Consider the following 16,910-nt stretch of genomic DNA (forward strand, 5'->3'; position numbering starts at 1 on the left):
TGGGAGGCATCTGGCTGCATCAGAAGGCCTTTGTTTAAAGTTCTGTTTAACGTTTTCCAGAAGAGACGAAAGAGCAGCATCTTGCTAGAGCTAGCAAGGCGCGCACTTTGTCATGATATTGTTGCAATTTACAATAAACTAGCTTTTGTAGTGTTTAATTTATTGAAAACCTTTGGAGATTGGAAGCGATTGGTTTTGCCTAGGCGCCATATGGGCCCAAACACACTAATAAAGCAGTATTTTTAGCGTAATGACGCAGACATATTTGCTATGACTATATTTTGCAAAATTTAAGGAAATTTCATTGTTTTCCCACACAGACCGAGTAATTTCGCCGACAGTCTCTAAAGGGAACGAATTCTGTAACAGTGTCAGCGTCACCTGACGGATCGTATCACTAGTCAAGACTCTAAAGATATTAAACTAAAACATTTTCTACAAATAAAGCTTGAGAAATTAAATTTTGGGGAAGACGTAGAGATGGCAACGTTTGAGGGTGAAAAGAGTGTCAGCGTTACATACATTCTGTGGTTCTTCCTGGGCGTGTTCGGGGCCCATAGATTCTATCTCAGGCGCTGGTGCACTGCTGTTTTGTGGCTTTTGACAGGAGGCATCCTTGGGATAGGCTGGCTCGTCGATCTGTTTCTGAATGCACGTATGGTCGAATTATATAACAAAGCCGTCCATGAGAACAACGCTAACGTAATATCATTAGCTACCCAAGGTCAGAACACTAAAACAAGCACCTCCTATCTTTCTGAGTGCACTCCTCTAGTTTAGAATGGCCAAAGTCATATCTGTAAATGCTAACAATATGTCATAATGGAAGTTGGAGTAAATCTAGAGCTGTATTATTGTGGTGAGAGAAATGGTTGATAAGTTAGGTATGGCTTATCGACGTAGGTCACAAATAACTTTAAAACTTATATAAAAGCATACTTGTGGAAGCAGACAGAAAAAGACAGAGTCAATGGAGCAAAGAAGTACACTAGGCACAAAGTCCACACATCAAACGGCGGTAATAGCGAGGAAATCTACGTTTTCTCACGAACTAAAGTTTCAATTGATTTAAATACATCATACTATCGAGTTCGTTTCAACCAAGACCTTGTCGATAAGTGCTTATAAGGGCAGACTGAGGCCTGTCTACAAAGATACTGAGCAGTAATTCCTTAGTCAGTGAAAGAGGCGAACACGCCTTGGATGTCCAAGAAAGCCATTGTGAGAAAACCTTTTAGAAGTAGATGACGTTAAACTACAGATACCTGCATCGACAAGAGACCTGGTGTCTGTTGCACCACCTTCCAGTCGTGGTTAGCATAGAAAAAGGTAGCGTTGCATAAGTTGATGGGTTGACTAGTTTCATTGGCTGAATCGATGATGTCAGAAACTTCATGTGCCGAATAATAAATTCTCACCCAAATGCTTAAGCTCATGCAGCTTTCCCTACTGTGGGCGTTCCTCTCTGACCTGAATAAGGTCGATACTGGATCCGATAAGTGCGACTTCACTACCAGTCAGGTCCCACCAGGGTCCTGTGCAGGCCCTCTAGAGCGTGCACTCAAAATGCGCCTGGCAGCGGCCTTGCCACTAACTAATACCGGGTGTGCGATCAATCAAATCCCGTTCCGTCCCGACTCTAGTACCACAATCACAAAGTGTGGCCAATGTGATCCCCAGCAAACCCTTCCATCGGGATATAACCCCAACTGCCCCATCTCACATATTTGTAACGATGCTGGACTGTGTACCAGGGCTAACGCATATGAGCTTTTTGGACAGCCTTGCCCGGGGGGAGGCGCATCTCTGTGGTGTGGATCTCTAATATGTATTAATCGTCGCTGCGCACAGTGCGTTGATGGGACGGTTATAGGTGGGTACACATGCATAGGTGGGCAGTATTATGGAGACTACCTTGCAAAGATGCGGGCCGATGCATCGACGATCACTGCCTTCTGTGCCATAGCTGTGACATGCGCAGTCATACTACTTTGCTCCGTTGTTGGGTGTGTGCAGTGCACAATCCTCAAAAGAAAAATTAAACAACACATCTATCAAAAGATACCCACCACAAACGTGACTTCCGCTACACTACTTTCCACAACGCCACTTACAAATGCACAAAGTTAAGAAAGGATAGGCAAAGAGTTGTAAATTATAAATTGAAATTTCACTAAATAAATCACTAGCTAGTCCTGCATTAATAAAATCCTGCAATAATAAAAAATGGCCCAGCATGGCTCCGCCGAAGGAGCCGGAAACCTCAGTACGCTTATATTGGACGATGATCCATTCGATGCTAAGCACTATGTGCATAATATAATGGGTATTTTCGCCGATAGGCTGTACATTCTAAACAGCGAGCCTATAGACATCAGGTGTGAATTTTGCTGTAGCTTCAGCACAAATATGTGTGCGGCAGCATGTGGGCATAATTACTGCATGTCATGCATCTACGAAGACTTAGCTAGCCTAGGTATTGCAAAGTGCCCTGTCTGTTTTGTAGATAATTTAATTAACCGGGAAAGAAATAAATCTGCAGCCATTAGGTCCAACTCTACTGGCAAACCATCTCTCAAGCAAGAACTGGAGTCATCCAAGCAGATTCTCCAGCACTACACCACATACTTTTCTCAAGAGTTCGATCCATCGATGCAGAGTATCTACATGGAAGGTATGGGAAATGTTTCTCTTAAGGGCTATAGTATGCGGTGCACGGCCGAGATTTTTCCAATCCACGGCTATACTGTCTCCGTGTCTCAATCAAAAGACATTCAGAACTCTCTGTACGAGCCAGTAGAGATACTGTGCCGCTTCCATAAGGATATAAGCCCTTTACTGAGTGAGTGCCGAAGCAAGTTTCACTTTACCGAGGACGGGCTCCAGCGCTACCACGATCATATGTTGCATTGCTATAAGACCAACATTCTATACAAGCAGCATCAACAGTTAGAAGCAAACCATTTGAAGCACATTAAGCAGCGATTGACCCAGAGATTTAATGAAAAGATAACTGAATACACCCCTGCAAAGCCTGCTGAGCTTGATTCTCCAGAGCCGGTACCAGATCCACATCCACATCCAGAACCAGAGCCAGATTTAGATCCAGATGGTGACACTCCAAACAAGAATACTAACAATTTAGGACATATAATTAGCAACAACACTATGCTGATGGGGAACGCTATTCCAGCAAGTCCGATTAGTTCGGAATTTCTCCCCTACTCTATGTCGTTTTACAGTGCCGAATGTAAGAGACTTTTCAAGGCTGATACCGATAGTGCATATAGCGAAAAGTATTCCTTCCAAAAGGAGATATTCCGTGTTCCACCAAACAGAAATCCGGTTGTGGGCCATATTATTCTTAAGCGATTGGTTTATGACGTTCTTGAGCACGAGCAGTTTCTACTTCAACGAGATTTTTGGAACTGTCAAGTGATATTTTTTATTAATCCGTACGAGACTATTAATTATTTTCTTTTTTCAAATATTACATTGGGATTGCAGGTTGAAGCGCCCGATGGGAGGTCTTCCACATACGAGTTTGTTGTCGACAGAGAAAACTTTCAAGAACATCCCATTCTACGGTTTTATTTGCGGGTTCTCACGTTCTACGAGGGAAGATACTCCTTTACCCTCAAGTGGAGCTGTTCACTGCCGAATGCCCAGACGGGAGGATATACCATCTTCCAGAGCGGTGAGCAAATCTCCACATTTGTAGCTAAGCCCATTCTTGGGCCCAACCTTTCACCCATCTGTCTCAAATCCTATATAGATTCTGCACCGCCAATCCATCCAAAACTACTTGGTCTTCTAACCTTAGGCCATGAAGTCCTTACAAGGGGACATGAATGCATCAGCCAGATCGCCCCAGATGACACATCGTCTCCAGTTGTGCCCTCAGACTTGTCTAAGAGTTTACCGACTCTCGGGCTAAAGGAGATTGAAGCCCTTTACCTGTATGCGGCGTATTCTCACACGGTCAAGGATGGGTGCTTCTTCTGTGTTGGTTGCAAGGCCTACGCATATGTCAAAGAGTCCGCAACTCTGATGAACACTGCACCCTTTCTGCATGCTCTTATACTTATATTGGATCGTTATCCAGAGGTTGAGATTATACAGACACCAGCCATAGACCTTATCTTAGCGTTGGGCACGACGCTTCCCAACTTTTTTAGCTCTACATCTATCGTTGGCAACAGTCTGCTTGGAAGGCTGCGTAGGATCAAGCACATTTTCAAGAACTTAACTAAGCCATTAAAGGACACGATATATATGATTTCTCAGAGAGCATATCACGTTCTTCCAACGCAGCTAAGTACTGTATTTGAGGACTTCAGCAAAGCAAACGAGTTGACCCGTCTCTACATCAATAGGGAAATTCTAAATAAGATCCCATGTTGTAGCTCCTTCTCTATGCTGGACATGGTGAGATTTTATCTAGCGGCGCTTCGATTATTGAGAGACAGTGATCCAGGCAAAATTGCCTTTGAGATCTCGGGGATTTCTCGGCTTGTTATTCATCTCAGCAGGGACTCCCCGTTGTTTAAGATCGATCCAAAGAGTGCTATAACAGAGAAGGACATGTATTCGTTTTATTTGAATGAGCGAGCACGGCTCACACCAACGCCCAATACCTGGCGTGAATATGTTATGCTACACATTGTAGGGTATCTTTGTGGTATCTGGGATGCATCGAAAGACACACTACAAACCTTTTACAAAGCACTGTTCGAGATAATTATTAATAACCGCGCAAGCAACGGAGACTTCATCACAGCACCATCGTTTACTAAGCTGCATGAGAAGCTACTGGCTCTACTTCCAGGTAAGATCCTTGACATAGACAACCCATATAATGATAAAAACATCGCCATTATAAAGGCAAACGTAGAATTTCTGACCAAAGAAGAGTCTGCCTCGCGCACACCGCGCACTACATCAACCGAAACCAGCCATGCCACGGTGTGACTTTTGGGTTCTGAAGTGCCATGCTTGATTATCTTCGTCCCAGCTAGCAATGCTCTCGATCGACCTCTGATATTCCTCTGGAACAAACATTGAAACAATGAACTGACGAAGCTCACAGAGCTTGATCTGGTCTGCATAGTCGTTCCGTATTATCTCTCGCTCCTTTGCCTGGTCTGCCTCTACATTATGAAGTTCTTCTCTGCGCTCAGCCAGCTGCTCTTTGTATTCATTCAAGCGTAGCTCCAGCTGCTGAGCCTGATCCAATGCAGTCGTGCATTGCTCCTCAAGCTGTTTCCTTTGTTGCTCTGCCTCTATCAACTCTTTCTTGAGCCTCTCTGCTTCTTTCTTTTGGGCGACAAGCGCGTTGCGGGCCTCGCGGATCGCCGCATCTTTAAGCCTTTCCTCGTTTTCGAGAACCTTCTTGTCAACCATCTTAGATTTGTTAGCCTCTATGAGTGCTGCTATCTTCTTAGCCATAAGCTGCCGTTCTTTGGCTTTGCGCTCGCTTTCCTTAATTTGCTCTTCCAACTTCTTCTGCTCCTCCTCAAGGGTTGCAAGCTCCTCGGCAGAAACAGCTTCTTCGTTCTCCTTTCTCTGCTCAACGTACTTGACCCTTTTCTTTTTTGTCTTGTCAAGATTCTTCCGCAATGACTGCACATTGGCCATTTCATCCGCTGTATAGCCCGTAAACCCTGCACCCATGTTTCCCTCGCCGTCATATGCTTCTTTATCTTCTACCTCGCTTCCGCTTCCTGCATTTGCTTGTTGCATAATTTCTGCAAGCTGGGCCTCGAGCTTGGTTACATAGTTGCGCATTTCCCTAATCTGCGCATCCTTCGGGTCTTCATTGATTCGTGGCTTATTCTTGATTTGCTTGGCACGATCAGCATACCGGAGGGTTGACATGGTCTCATCGTAGTTAGTTGAAGCAGGGCTAACGGCCACGACCATTAGAGTCTTGCTATTCCCACCCAAGGAGTCCTGGAGCAGCCTAGTGAGCTTGGAGTCGCGATATGGAATGTGCTTAGATCCTTCCACTAACTTTGAAATGACACATCCAAGGGTTGTCAAGCTCAGATTGATTTTGGCAGCTTCTTTTAGACGGTCGCCGGTCGCTCCCGTCTTCTCTTGCCGTTCAGACCCAGCAAGGTCGACAAGGTTAAGCTTGCCAACGCGAATACATTCTCTCCCATCAATTACTGTCATGCGTTCAAGCACCACCTGAAAGATGCTGTGCGATCTGGAGCTAGTGGCATTCATAAGGGTTGCTGCTACAGCCCTGCTTTCATTTCCCTTTTGTATAAGTTTGTCAATATGACGCTCATCTGAAACGGGGTGTTCGGAGAGATCTTTGATAAACACCCCCTTAACAGGATCCTCTTTAAGCTGAAGATGCGTAGCACCAGTAAGTAGATCTTTAAGGTCCTCATTATAAATTTCAACAAAACTAGCTCGCACCAGAAACTGATCATCCTTGGCTTGTGCTATGAAATCGAAGATGCGCTGAAAGGCAAGGGGGATCATGCCTGGATTGTCTTTCTGACCCATCATTGTGTGTGTCTTGCCCGACCCTGTCTGTCCATAGGCAAACACAGTAGCATTATACCCTTCAAGACATCCGTCTATCATCTCACGAACAGATTCATCAAAGACCTCAACCTGTGTGGAGTTGCTTGGATAGACGGCGTCGTAGGTAAATACCTTTTTAGATGGTAGGCATTCGCTGGTCGCAGAACCCGCGCCCTTTTCCACAGGCTTGTGCAGGGTCACCGTGCAGAGGGTCTTGTCCATTTCGATGATTTCCGTCGCACCCTCCTGTTCTTCCCTCTTATTAAAAGGGCGCACACGGACCATAACCATGACGTTGTCGGAGGAGCCTTTGCCCTTACTCTTGCTCATCAATTTTTAGATTGAAATATGGTAAATACAACCTTTACTGGGACTCCTTGTCATCTAATACACCACTACGCCGCACAAGCAAGAAGATGGCGAGATAGCTAGTGAATATTGGCACGGTAAGCAGAGCGAGCCCGTAGATGAGCGCCATGTCGGTGTTACTATTATAGATATCGCGAAGGGTGTTCATCAGTATCAATCGCGCAGAGGGTGGCAAGCAGTGTGGTAGATGCATCCCTCTGTAACGACAGACCGTGCATTCTTCGGGATCAGTGTCGCTGCAGCTGAGGCACCAGTTGGAGCAAACGTCATTGCAATTATGTGATGTGCTAGTCATCCCTTCCTTACAGGAGGTACACCTGTTCCCAGTGCACGTTGCACAAAAACTGGCCAACTCAGGGTTACACTCTCCCGGTGGATAACAGTACGGAGGCTCTGTCCCCTCGGTGCTGCAGGCTCCACAATATGCAGCGTCATTGATCATACAGGTACTACAGTACTTGTGACATACCTCTTTGCAGTGATCTCCAGTATAACCGTCTTTACATTCAGTGCATCTCTCATCTATACATGACTTGCAGTTCTTGTATTTCTCCGCGTCCAAGCATTGACCTGGAGGGAGGCATCGAGGAGGTGTGGCAGCATCAGACGTGCAAGTAACACAGCTAGAAGCGTCTAGCGGATGGCACGTAGCGCAGAACTTGGAGCAATGTTCTGTACATTCTTTGGCTGGATTTGTAAAACCGTCCTTGCACGATAAACAGACGATTCCGTTACAAGACCCACAAAACTGAAGGCTAGCATCAGACTGATCACACTCTCCATAAGGAAGACACTTAGGAGCATACCGGCTACTATCTGCGCAGGTGAGGCAGACAGTAGAATCATGTGGGCTACAATCCTTACAAAGAGATGAGCACCTGATTGAACACCTCTTCTCAGGTCCTGAGAATCCTTCCCTACATTTTGTGCACGTGCTTCCGTCACACTCACTACAGTGTTGGAGCTCTTTGTCATTTTGGTCGCAAACACCACGAGGAAGACAGAGAGGAGGATAGCGTGTCTCATCCTTGCAGATTGTACATGCGGCAAAGTCTACATCGGCGCAAGCGGCACAGGAATCGACACACTTTTTGCTGCAATTGGACATAGAATCAGACCAGCCTGGTACACACGTGAGACAAGCTGATCCGTCGCAGGTCGCACAATTGGACACGCTAGGATCAATGGTACTACACTGACCATAGGGAAGACACTCAGGAAGATGAGCAGACGCACTAGCACACTCAGTGCAGACAGATGGCTCTGTCTGATCACACGTTAAGCAGTGCTCACTGCAGCGCACCTTACACTGCGACGAAGGCATCGCATAACCAGCCTTGCAGCGAAGGCACTGAGTGCGACTGCACTCCATGCAGTTGGCGAGGTCCTCTAATTCAGGATCGCAAACACCTTCAGGATAGCAATGAGGAGGATCTCCTGCTGTAGCACTGGCACAGACGGTACAGTGACGAGAATCACCAGGACTGCACTCCGCGCATCGAGCATCGCACTGTGTCGTGCACCCCGTTTCCGGTCCTGAATATCCCGCCAGGCACGCCAAACACGTTTCATTACTTTGGCACTTGGCGCAATGGGACAGTGAAGGAGGGCATATTGTTGTGTCTATACAGTCAGGCGGCTCGCCAATGGCTGAATCTAGACACTCTATACAGTGTGTTGGATCATAAGCATCACAGACTTTGCATCTTTCATGGCATTCAACAAAGCATCCCATTGCCGGTGAACTGTACCCAGGAAGACACGCAAGGCAGACACCATCATAACATACACTACAATGCTTGAGACCCTTTGGACACAAGGACGGGTCGGTCTCAACCGGAACAACAAGTGTCTGCACCTCAGGTACACATGGCTTACATTTCTCACACTCCGGGCATTTAGCGCACTTTGGACACTCCGGACACTTTGGACATGGAGAAGGTTCAACATGAACCACGCGAGGCCGGGACGCCCAGGTAAGTAGTACCTTTTCAAAAGTAGAGGGAAGCTGACAGTATCTAAGAGTTATAAGGCTTAGGTAGACGATCACGACTAGTAGGGCCGCTATGAACCCGCATGAAATTCGTTGCAGGTTTGAGGACCTGCTAACCCTTGCTGTGGTGTCTACAGGAGTCACTGCGGGGGCGCTTTCCTCCATAACACTTGTAGAGTAAAGAATGATCTAAAGTTTTTGATCGTTAAAAGCCTCAGACGCCCTTGAGGCGGAAAATAAATTCCAGATGTCGGCAGGGAAAACGGTTGTGATTGCGCTGGGCGGCAACGCTATGCTTCAGGCCAAGGAGAAGGGGGACTATGACACTCAACGTAAGAATGTTGAGATTGCGGCCTCGGAGATTTATAAAATCCATAAGGCTGGCTATAAGGTTGTTCTCACAAGTGGTAACGGGCCGCAGGTGGGTGCCATAAAACTCCAAAACCAGGCTGCAGCAGGTGTTTCTCCAGAAATGCCCCTCCACGTCTGTGGTGCAATGTCCCAGGGATTCATCGGCTACATGATGTCTCAGGCGATGGACAACGTTTTTTGCGCGAATAACGAGCCAGCAAACTGTGTTACCTGTGTCACTCAGACATTAGTCGATCCGAAGGATCAGGCTTTCACAAATCCCACAAAGCCCGTTGGGAGGTTCTACACCGAGCAGGAGGCGAAGGACCTCATGGCTGCAAACCCGGGAAAAATCCTCCGCGAGGATGCTGGCCGCGGCTGGCGTGTTGTCGTCCCATCTCCTCGTCCTCTTGAGATCGTGGAGTATGGTGTCATCAAGACCCTCATTGACAACAACGTTCTTGTCATTTGTACGAATGGGGGAGGAATCCCTTGCAAGCGCGAGAACAAGGTCATCAGTGGCGTGGATGCTGTCATCGACAAGGACCTTGCAACCTCTCTTCTAGCTAAAACGCTGAACTCGGACTACCTTATGATACTTACGGACGTCCTCAACGCGTGCATCAATTACAAGAAGCCCGATGAGAGAAAGCTCGAGGAGATCAAGCTTAGCGAGATTCTCGCCCTCGAAAAGGACGGCCACTTTGCTGCCGGATCTATGGGGCCGAAGGTCCGTGCAGCAATCGAGTTTACACAGGCAACTGGAAAAATGAGCATCATCACCTCCCTGAGCACTGCGGTGGATGCGCTCAATGGTAAATGTGGGACCCGCATCATCAAGGATTAACTTTGAAGCGAGGCTGTACGCTCCCACTCATATATCAGTGAATTTTCCAGCTGCTCTACCTTCGTCATTAGCCGCATAATCTCGTCCTCGTATGGCTTGCCTGCCCTGTTGAGCCGAAGAGCAGTATTCAGCTGTTCGATCTCTATATTCTTTTCCTCTATCATGAAAGTAAGATCATCATCCCTATGCATCGATAGTAGCACAGCCTTCAGCATATTAATCTCGGTCTGCTTATCCTTTAAGGATGCAGCTATCTTGACCTCTGTTTCTCTATGCAAATCAAGAATGCAGGACTGCAACCGCTGTATTTCGAGGTCTTTAACAGACGTTATGCTAAGTATCTCATTGGCATAGGCCTCCTTCGTTGCAATTAACTGTTGAAAGTGGCTATTTTCAAGTTTGAGCCGCTCATTTTCAATAATTAGCTGATCTAGTTTCCGTTTAACACTGGGATAGTCACCATACTTTGCTAAAAGAGCTTTGAGTCGTACTATCTCACCGGCAAGGTTTGTCTGAGATGTGGGACCCAGAGTAGTTGCAGAAGAGCGATCGGCATCAGAGGACTGCCTGTACATAGTCACAGAAGACCTCATGTGAGAAGGGAGAAGATTGTTTTCATAAAGCTGCGACACGGACATAGGGACTCCGTGCTCTAAGATAATCTGAGAGTGAGTTAGAGAAGGCTCCGGACTGCTGGAGTCTGGCGGAGAGAGAGTACCCTGCGATTCTGGGTGGACCTTAAACAAGTATCGCTTAAGATTTGCTATTTCGTTATCCTTGCGCTTTAATTCATCCTTATAGAAGCCAGCTGAAGAGCGCTTCAAGAGCTCTCGGCGTAGGTTTGCAATACTGGTATCATAGTCACTTTTGATGCTGTGGTATTTTTGTTCTATGGCTATTAGCCTTTGGCACAGAGAGTGGCAATGGCTACAATTAGGACGTGAGACTAAGTCTAATGTACAAGTGCTCAGCCCATTCTTCAGGATCACAGAATCTGCACACGATGACTCAGGTGTTGATAGAGATAGTATCTTCGAAAAGCGGACATTGGATGACCGACTAGGAGACGTTGCCTTTGGAGTAGAAATCATCTTGCCCGGTTGCAGTGCTGTAGGTATTTGAACCGCATCTGTTGGGTCATTAACAGAGCCTTTTCTGATTTTGGTATTCTTCTCTGAGGGTGCAGATAGGGAAAACGTGCCAGGGACAACCGTCCTATACCGGGGGCTCTTTGCCAAGGACTGGGACTGGTCTGGTACAAGAATTGATCTGGCCATGGGAGACAGCGATATAGGTGCACTGCTATGAAAGAGCGTGCTACCGCGCATCGAGGTATTGGCATATGCTCGAGGGGAAGCGATAGAGGTTCGTAAGAACTGACGCGAGGCAGACCGCCGGCTCCCATCCCAAGCAATCTCTTGAGAATCATAGGATTGATGTGGATTGGATAGGATCCGCCTCGAAGCTTCCATGGCGGAGCTTGTGGTTATCGGTGTCTTTGTAAGCCACTCTGGGCCACGAAAGCTCTCCCGTAATTGATTAATAGATTCTCGAGTAGCTGCGTTGCTCACTGTGTTACTAGAGCTCCTCCAATAATTAGGCTGAGTGGAATCTGTTGGCCTGATGTACTGGCTTTTACTCATGTAAGCTGTTTCCATCTCTGCTTTTTCATCCACCAGCCCACGGAGAGTAGAGTTGATGATGTTCACGAATGATTGTCTGCTGAAGCTATCTGATTTTTTTGATAGTTTAGGTTGACTATCAAGCCTTGTTTCTGGAGACACACCCCGAGCTATAGACGGACGGAGGGTCTCGGAAGGCTTGGGGAGTCTGCTAAGAAAGTTATTAACAAGCTCGACACAATCTCCCCGCATTTTCCCCAGAAGCGCAGTGCTTGTCAGAAGCGAGCCGTCATGGAACAGGTGCTTCCTCTTGTGGTAGGCAGAGTTATACTGACAGTCCATGATATGCTTGGAGATATCCGACAAGCAACCTGTTTCCGTGCATAAGAAAAGCTGATGATGTGCAAGACGGTCATTGAGCTCATATATCGTTTGTGCCAAACGTTTGATGCACAGCTCACGCCGTTCCTTAGACTGTGTGTTAGAGACTATGATGCTTCGAGCCATTAGATCAGTTGCATCATCTACCGCAGCAGGCGATGATAGGATGCAACTAGACATCATCGGCCCTATCCGCTCTGCAGCCATCATCTGCTTTAGGAACTCCTTCTCCGGGACGTCCATGGCATTTTCCTTAGCAAAATAACAACCAAACTTCATGGTTTTGTAGGCTTCCAGCAATGAAACATCCAGTGTTACCAATTCAATGGATTGCTGACCAACGCATACCGGGCAATAAGGCGTCTTTTGTCGTTTTAAGGTGTGCTCCAAACAAAACCGGCAAATGGTTGTTCCACATGGATAGAGCTTGCAAGGCTGTATCATATGTTGATAGCAGCATCCACAGCGACTCGTTGTTCCTTCTTGCCTTATGGCCTCTGCTGCTTCCTTCTCGTCAATGGTCGGGTTTCCAAGCGCATTGCGAGGCAGTATTGATAAAAGTAGTGAATAGCACGATGGTATTTGATAAATTGTAGGCGGTGGTAAAAACGAAAGCAGGAAGTCACTAGGGTTTTGGACGGGGGTTTCCATTGTCTGGATTAAAATTGTCTTTAGTCTGATGCTATCCTCTATTGCTGAGAGCCCAGGAAAGTCCGCCTCCTTATAAAGGGTCTGATAAATTCCATACACAGCGGCCTCGAATGATCCTTCAAAGCGGAAAGGATATTTGTATACCGAAAGGATTTGCTGGTACGTGACTGTGGCCAGTTGTGGAACAATGGCAAAGGCCATTTCAGAAATTTAATTTTACCAGAGATGGATCATTTAGTCCTATAAACTTAATGCGAAGCACTGAGGGGCCCCTCGTGTATATTATCAGGCCAGGAAATCTGTAAAAGAAAATCTGTAGAAGGTTTACATTAGGGATAAGACCTTGCACCAGTGCTCAGGATCCGATAAACATTGTATCCTCCATAACCCTCTGCATTCTCGAGGGCAGTGGAGCCGCACTCATCAACTATATCGATCTCTTCTAAGAGGTACGTCACACACTTGTACGCGTCACTGCGTGAAGCAAGTATAAGCGCTGTATCGCCGCTTTTGTCGACCATCCTTTTCTCGTACGGTGCAAGCTGCCTTACTGCTATGTAATTGTTGTTACTAGCTGCCTTCATAAGGGCTGTCTCACCATTTTCGTCTTGAATACCAGTGAGTCCAATGAGAAGCTTCACAAATGGGAGGCATTCATCGGGCTCCAGAAGCACTGCATACATAAGAGCGCTGCGCCCCTCATTATCCACTATGCGTGACTCTGCTAAGAGATCCTTTGCACAGTCCAACTGCTTGCCCATCACCGCATACATAAGCGCAGTTCGGCCACCTGAATCCCGGCGTTGCAGCATTACGGATCTCAGCCTCTTCATTGCATGTCTTTTTCCAGTACATGCGTAAACCATGAGATCACTGGCGCCAACTCTGCACTTTTCATGTGGAAGGAGAAGCCTTACAACATCAAGCTTACCTGAGGAAAGGCATTCCTCTAATGGAGACATGGCCTTCTTCGGTAACAGTGGCAGTTCATCTAGCAAAAGAGACACAAGTTTAGAAGAGCCAGTTGCGGCCGCCAACGAAAGAGCACTGTACCCCGAATCATTGACGAAGCCTAGCTCATAATCCTTCAGCATCCGCACGCATTGTATTTTGTTTTCCTGTGCTGCACACATAAGGGCAGTCGTTCCATCATTGTTCATCGTTGCTTTGGCTTCATATGGAATAAGAAACTCTACTATATCTACGTGACCACCAGAAGCAGCCCCGCCCAGCCCGGTGTCACTTGAATTCTTAAACTTGTCAATGTACTGAACAAGGGCTTTTACACAGCTTAAGTGACCGCTATTCGCGGCGATATACAGAGATGAAAACCCGTTATAGAATATCGAGTGCTCCTTTTCCATAGTCATTTTGACTATCTCCAAACAGCCTTCTCCGGCAGCCGTGTATAGTGCGGTACCCCCTATTTTTGTCGATAGCCCTAGTTCCTTTTCCACAAGGACGCGTGCGGCATCCACACTTGAGTTTTGAGCAGCATGCATTAAAGCCGTTTCTTCATAATCATCCCTTAGCCCAGCTTCATAAGGAAGTAGAAGTTCTGCTGTTTGGGCTTGATTTGAGAAGGCAGCAAACATTAATGCAGTATACCCACCATGGGCTCGCTTACCCAGATCACTCTTTAACGAAATTTCCTCTTGAACTGTCGATACATCCCCCACAAATGCTGCCCACATTAGTGGTGTGATCTTTACTTTGTCCTTTTCATTATTGTAGAACAGCTCAGCACATTGGATTTCACCTGCACACATCGCATTCATCAGCGAGCTTCCCAGTAGGTCAGTTGGCTCTACATGCCCTTGGAGCGGAAGAAGATACTGCGCGACCTCGAGAGCTCCACACTCAGCCGCATGCATTAGTGCCACCTCTCCATATGATCCTACGAGGTGCCCCTCCAGGGGCTCTAATATTTTAACAATGTCTAAGTAGTTGTGACGGGCTGCGTGCATAAGTGCAGTCATTTTCATGGAGTCATAAATTCCAGCATAGCTCAGAAACATCTGCACCATCTCTGGGTTATTGTCCCGTACTGCATCAAACAACGGAGAGACATCATCGTAAATCTCGTATTGCCCGATCCTCCGATGCATCGCTTTATAAAATTAAATGACAGCCAATTACATATACACACCCAAGGATAATCCTCGTGAACATACAGATGTTTACAAGCCAACAATATTTATGACGGACACGCTATCTCCGTCACAGGGATCCCCAAAGGAGCCAGCTGGACGAAGATCTGTTAGGTTTTCGTCCATAGAAACAACTTTACCCGTTAATAGGTCAAGCCTTCTTACTGGCTCACATACTGCAGAGCCACATACCACGCAAAGAGTACCTAAAACAGCACAGCATCGGAGAGCAGAAGGATTCTCAACCATGCCTTTACAGCGGCCAAAGAGCACTCTTGCAGCGTCATCTGAAAAGCGTCCCATTGCAGAGTCCACAGACTTAAAGCCTATGCTAGATGAAGGCAGGTACTTCCTAGCAACCTCTAGCTCTGCTTCTGACTCCAAAGTGTCACGCATATCATGTGCCAATCAACTTTCGCAAGCCTCTAGAAGCGAAGACACCCGGATAGATTCATCGTTTTCTAGTGCATCTAACAAGACTCAACGCCACACCTCATCTACCCGGCATAATCCTCTGTTGGATGGTCCGACGTCACGGCCCGAGTACATTGCAAAGGGGCCAGTCGAGCAAGAGATCCCTTTGCCGCAGTTCCATGTCATCAAGCTATTGCAAGCAGAATACGTCCTACTATTGCTCAGAAATGAGCGTTTGCAAAAGTATCGCGCCTTTTGTGCATTTACCCACAATTTGTTATTGAAGACGCTTAGGAATAAGGCAGCAAGCATACGCACAGAGGTTTTAAAAGCTGCATATTCAGATCTGGCCCAATCCCTCAACGCTGCGAACGCCGCTCTTCAGGACATTTCTAAGAGAACACTTGCTACGTTTACTCCATCTACTCTCAAGCAACTCAGTGCTTTGAATGATGCTGTGGAGGCATGTACGGCTGCGAGGTTACGAGGGCTGAGTCTTGTTCCTGCTAGTGAGTGCACGGAGCGCTTGTTAGAGCTGCTCAGAGCTGCTGATGAATTTCTCGAGCACATTTCTCCCATTGAAGCTGACGTAGCGATTGATTCAGCAGAAGGGGTTAATGCTGGACTAGTGAGTCATCTCTGCAGATCAACAGCGAGGCTACAGGCGCTGATTTATGAGGCTGCCCTTCTGGGTCACAGGAAAGATCATGGTTAAAAAAACACTATATAATTTGAACCATGTATGCGACAATCTCGCCAATTGTAGTGCTCAACGACTCCACGCGGATTCTTGCTGACCTGTTTTATCGCCTATCAACGTTCAAGGGTGAGTTCGGCTTCCGTGTCTCGCTTCGCCTGGGTTACCTCAAAGACCCTATGCCTATGCTTTCCAACTGTATTTTTCACCAAAAGTGCTACAGGGAGACAACACGTGTCATTGGGGAGACATATAAACTGCTGGAGGTTCTTCCAGCGTCTGTTTTTGAGAAGCTTCTCTATGCGTTTATATTCCCTGAAAAGCCTGCCCCTGCACCGAGGGCAGGCTCCTCTGTTCTAAAGCCATCAGACCTACCTCCCTTCGACCTTAATTTTAGGCGTAGCATGCAATCAGAGCTTAATTCTGTTATAGTTACAGAGAACCATACTGACGGCGTTCTTACGCATAAATACATTCAGCATGAATTTTTTTCATCGACACTTGTCTGCGGTGGTGCCACACGCCTCTTAGTCGAACAAGTTGTCGAAGACACCCGTGCAATCTCGGCCAATACCTGCGAAGTTTATAAGTGGTCGCGCTGCATACGTCTAGGAGATACACTCAAGGATAGTGACCTTCTAGCACAACTGCCTTTGCAGTTGGTGTTCGAACTTGAGGAAACAACCTTCGAGACTCGCTACCTTTTCAGAGTAGAAGTTCTGCAGATTGATGAACTTTTGGAGGTAGGATCCCGTGAGCTTAGTAATATAGACTACGAAGCTGATATTCAAGCGGCTCAAAAATGTCTTACAGAGACTCTTTTCTGGAAGTACGCCGACGCCATCTTACGACTTCAGGCAGGCGTGGACAGAATTCTCAGCCTTAGCTAATCATA

At 46.8% G+C, this 16,910-nt stretch overlaps 10 protein-coding genes across 10 annotated transcripts; 6 read left to right on the top strand and 4 right to left on the bottom strand.

Moving 5' to 3' along the window:
- Window positions 1-480: 480 nt before the first annotated feature.
- GL50803_008505 (TM2 domain-containing protein) lies at window positions 481-780 on the top strand (the record flags this gene model as incomplete). The annotated part of the gene is made up of 1 exon (XM_001708186.1): window positions 481-780. The coding sequence occupies one exon, from the start codon at window positions 481-483 to the stop codon at window positions 778-780; it is 300 nt and encodes a 99-aa protein (XP_001708238.1).
- A 642-nt stretch (window positions 781-1,422) lies between these two features.
- Window positions 1,423-2,130, top strand: GL50803_008501 (High cysteine membrane protein; the record flags this gene model as incomplete). Its single annotated transcript, XM_038046365.1, has 1 exon — window positions 1,423-2,130. The coding sequence occupies one exon, from the start codon at window positions 1,423-1,425 to the stop codon at window positions 2,128-2,130; it is 708 nt and encodes a 235-aa protein (XP_037901689.1).
- A 96-nt stretch (window positions 2,131-2,226) lies between these two features.
- GL50803_0095254 (uncharacterized protein) lies at window positions 2,227-4,971 on the top strand (the record flags this gene model as incomplete). The annotated part of the gene is made up of 1 exon (XM_001708185.1): window positions 2,227-4,971. The coding sequence occupies one exon, from the start codon at window positions 2,227-2,229 to the stop codon at window positions 4,969-4,971; it is 2,745 nt and encodes a 914-aa protein (XP_001708237.1).
- Window positions 4,942-6,870, bottom strand: GL50803_0016456 (Kinesin-2; the record flags this gene model as incomplete). Its single annotated transcript, XM_001708184.1, has 1 exon — window positions 4,942-6,870. One exon carries the CDS (start codon window positions 6,868-6,870, stop codon window positions 4,942-4,944), a length of 1,929 nt encoding a protein of 642 aa, XP_001708236.1.
- Window positions 6,871-6,904: 34 nt separating this feature from the next.
- Window positions 6,905-9,067, bottom strand: GL50803_0016454 (High cysteine membrane protein; the record flags this gene model as incomplete). Its single annotated transcript, XM_001708182.1, has 1 exon — window positions 6,905-9,067. The coding sequence occupies one exon, from the start codon at window positions 9,065-9,067 to the stop codon at window positions 6,905-6,907; it is 2,163 nt and encodes a 720-aa protein (XP_001708234.1).
- An 82-nt stretch (window positions 9,068-9,149) lies between these two features.
- Window positions 9,150-10,100, top strand: GL50803_0016453 (Carbamate kinase; the record flags this gene model as incomplete). The annotated part of the gene is made up of 1 exon (XM_001708180.1): window positions 9,150-10,100. The coding sequence occupies one exon, from the start codon at window positions 9,150-9,152 to the stop codon at window positions 10,098-10,100; it is 951 nt and encodes a 316-aa protein (XP_001708232.1).
- On the bottom strand, window positions 10,097-12,955 carry GL50803_003146 (uncharacterized protein; the record flags this gene model as incomplete). The annotated part of the gene is made up of 1 exon (XM_038046048.1): window positions 10,097-12,955. One exon carries the CDS (start codon window positions 12,953-12,955, stop codon window positions 10,097-10,099), a length of 2,859 nt encoding a protein of 952 aa, XP_037901690.1.
- Window positions 12,956-13,083: 128 nt separating this feature from the next.
- On the bottom strand, window positions 13,084-14,862 carry GL50803_003147 (Ankyrin repeat protein 1; the record flags this gene model as incomplete). Its single annotated transcript, XM_001708179.1, has 1 exon — window positions 13,084-14,862. One exon carries the CDS (start codon window positions 14,860-14,862, stop codon window positions 13,084-13,086), a length of 1,779 nt encoding a protein of 592 aa, XP_001708231.1.
- Window positions 14,863-14,878: 16 nt separating this feature from the next.
- Window positions 14,879-16,033, top strand: GL50803_0016452 (uncharacterized protein; the record flags this gene model as incomplete). The annotated part of the gene is made up of 1 exon (XM_038045866.1): window positions 14,879-16,033. One exon carries the CDS (start codon window positions 14,879-14,881, stop codon window positions 16,031-16,033), a length of 1,155 nt encoding a protein of 384 aa, XP_037901691.1.
- Window positions 16,034-16,056: 23 nt separating this feature from the next.
- Window positions 16,057-16,905, top strand: GL50803_00113415 (uncharacterized protein; the record flags this gene model as incomplete). Its single annotated transcript, XM_038045661.1, has 1 exon — window positions 16,057-16,905. One exon carries the CDS (start codon window positions 16,057-16,059, stop codon window positions 16,903-16,905), a length of 849 nt encoding a protein of 282 aa, XP_037901692.1.
- Between the last annotated feature and the right edge of the window lie 5 nt (window positions 16,906-16,910).

Source organism: Giardia intestinalis, chromosome 2 (assembly GCF_000002435.2).
Source record: "Giardia intestinalis strain WB C6 chromosome 2, whole genome shotgun sequence".
Classification (NCBI taxonomy): Eukaryota; Fornicata; order Diplomonadida; family Hexamitidae; genus Giardia; species Giardia duodenalis.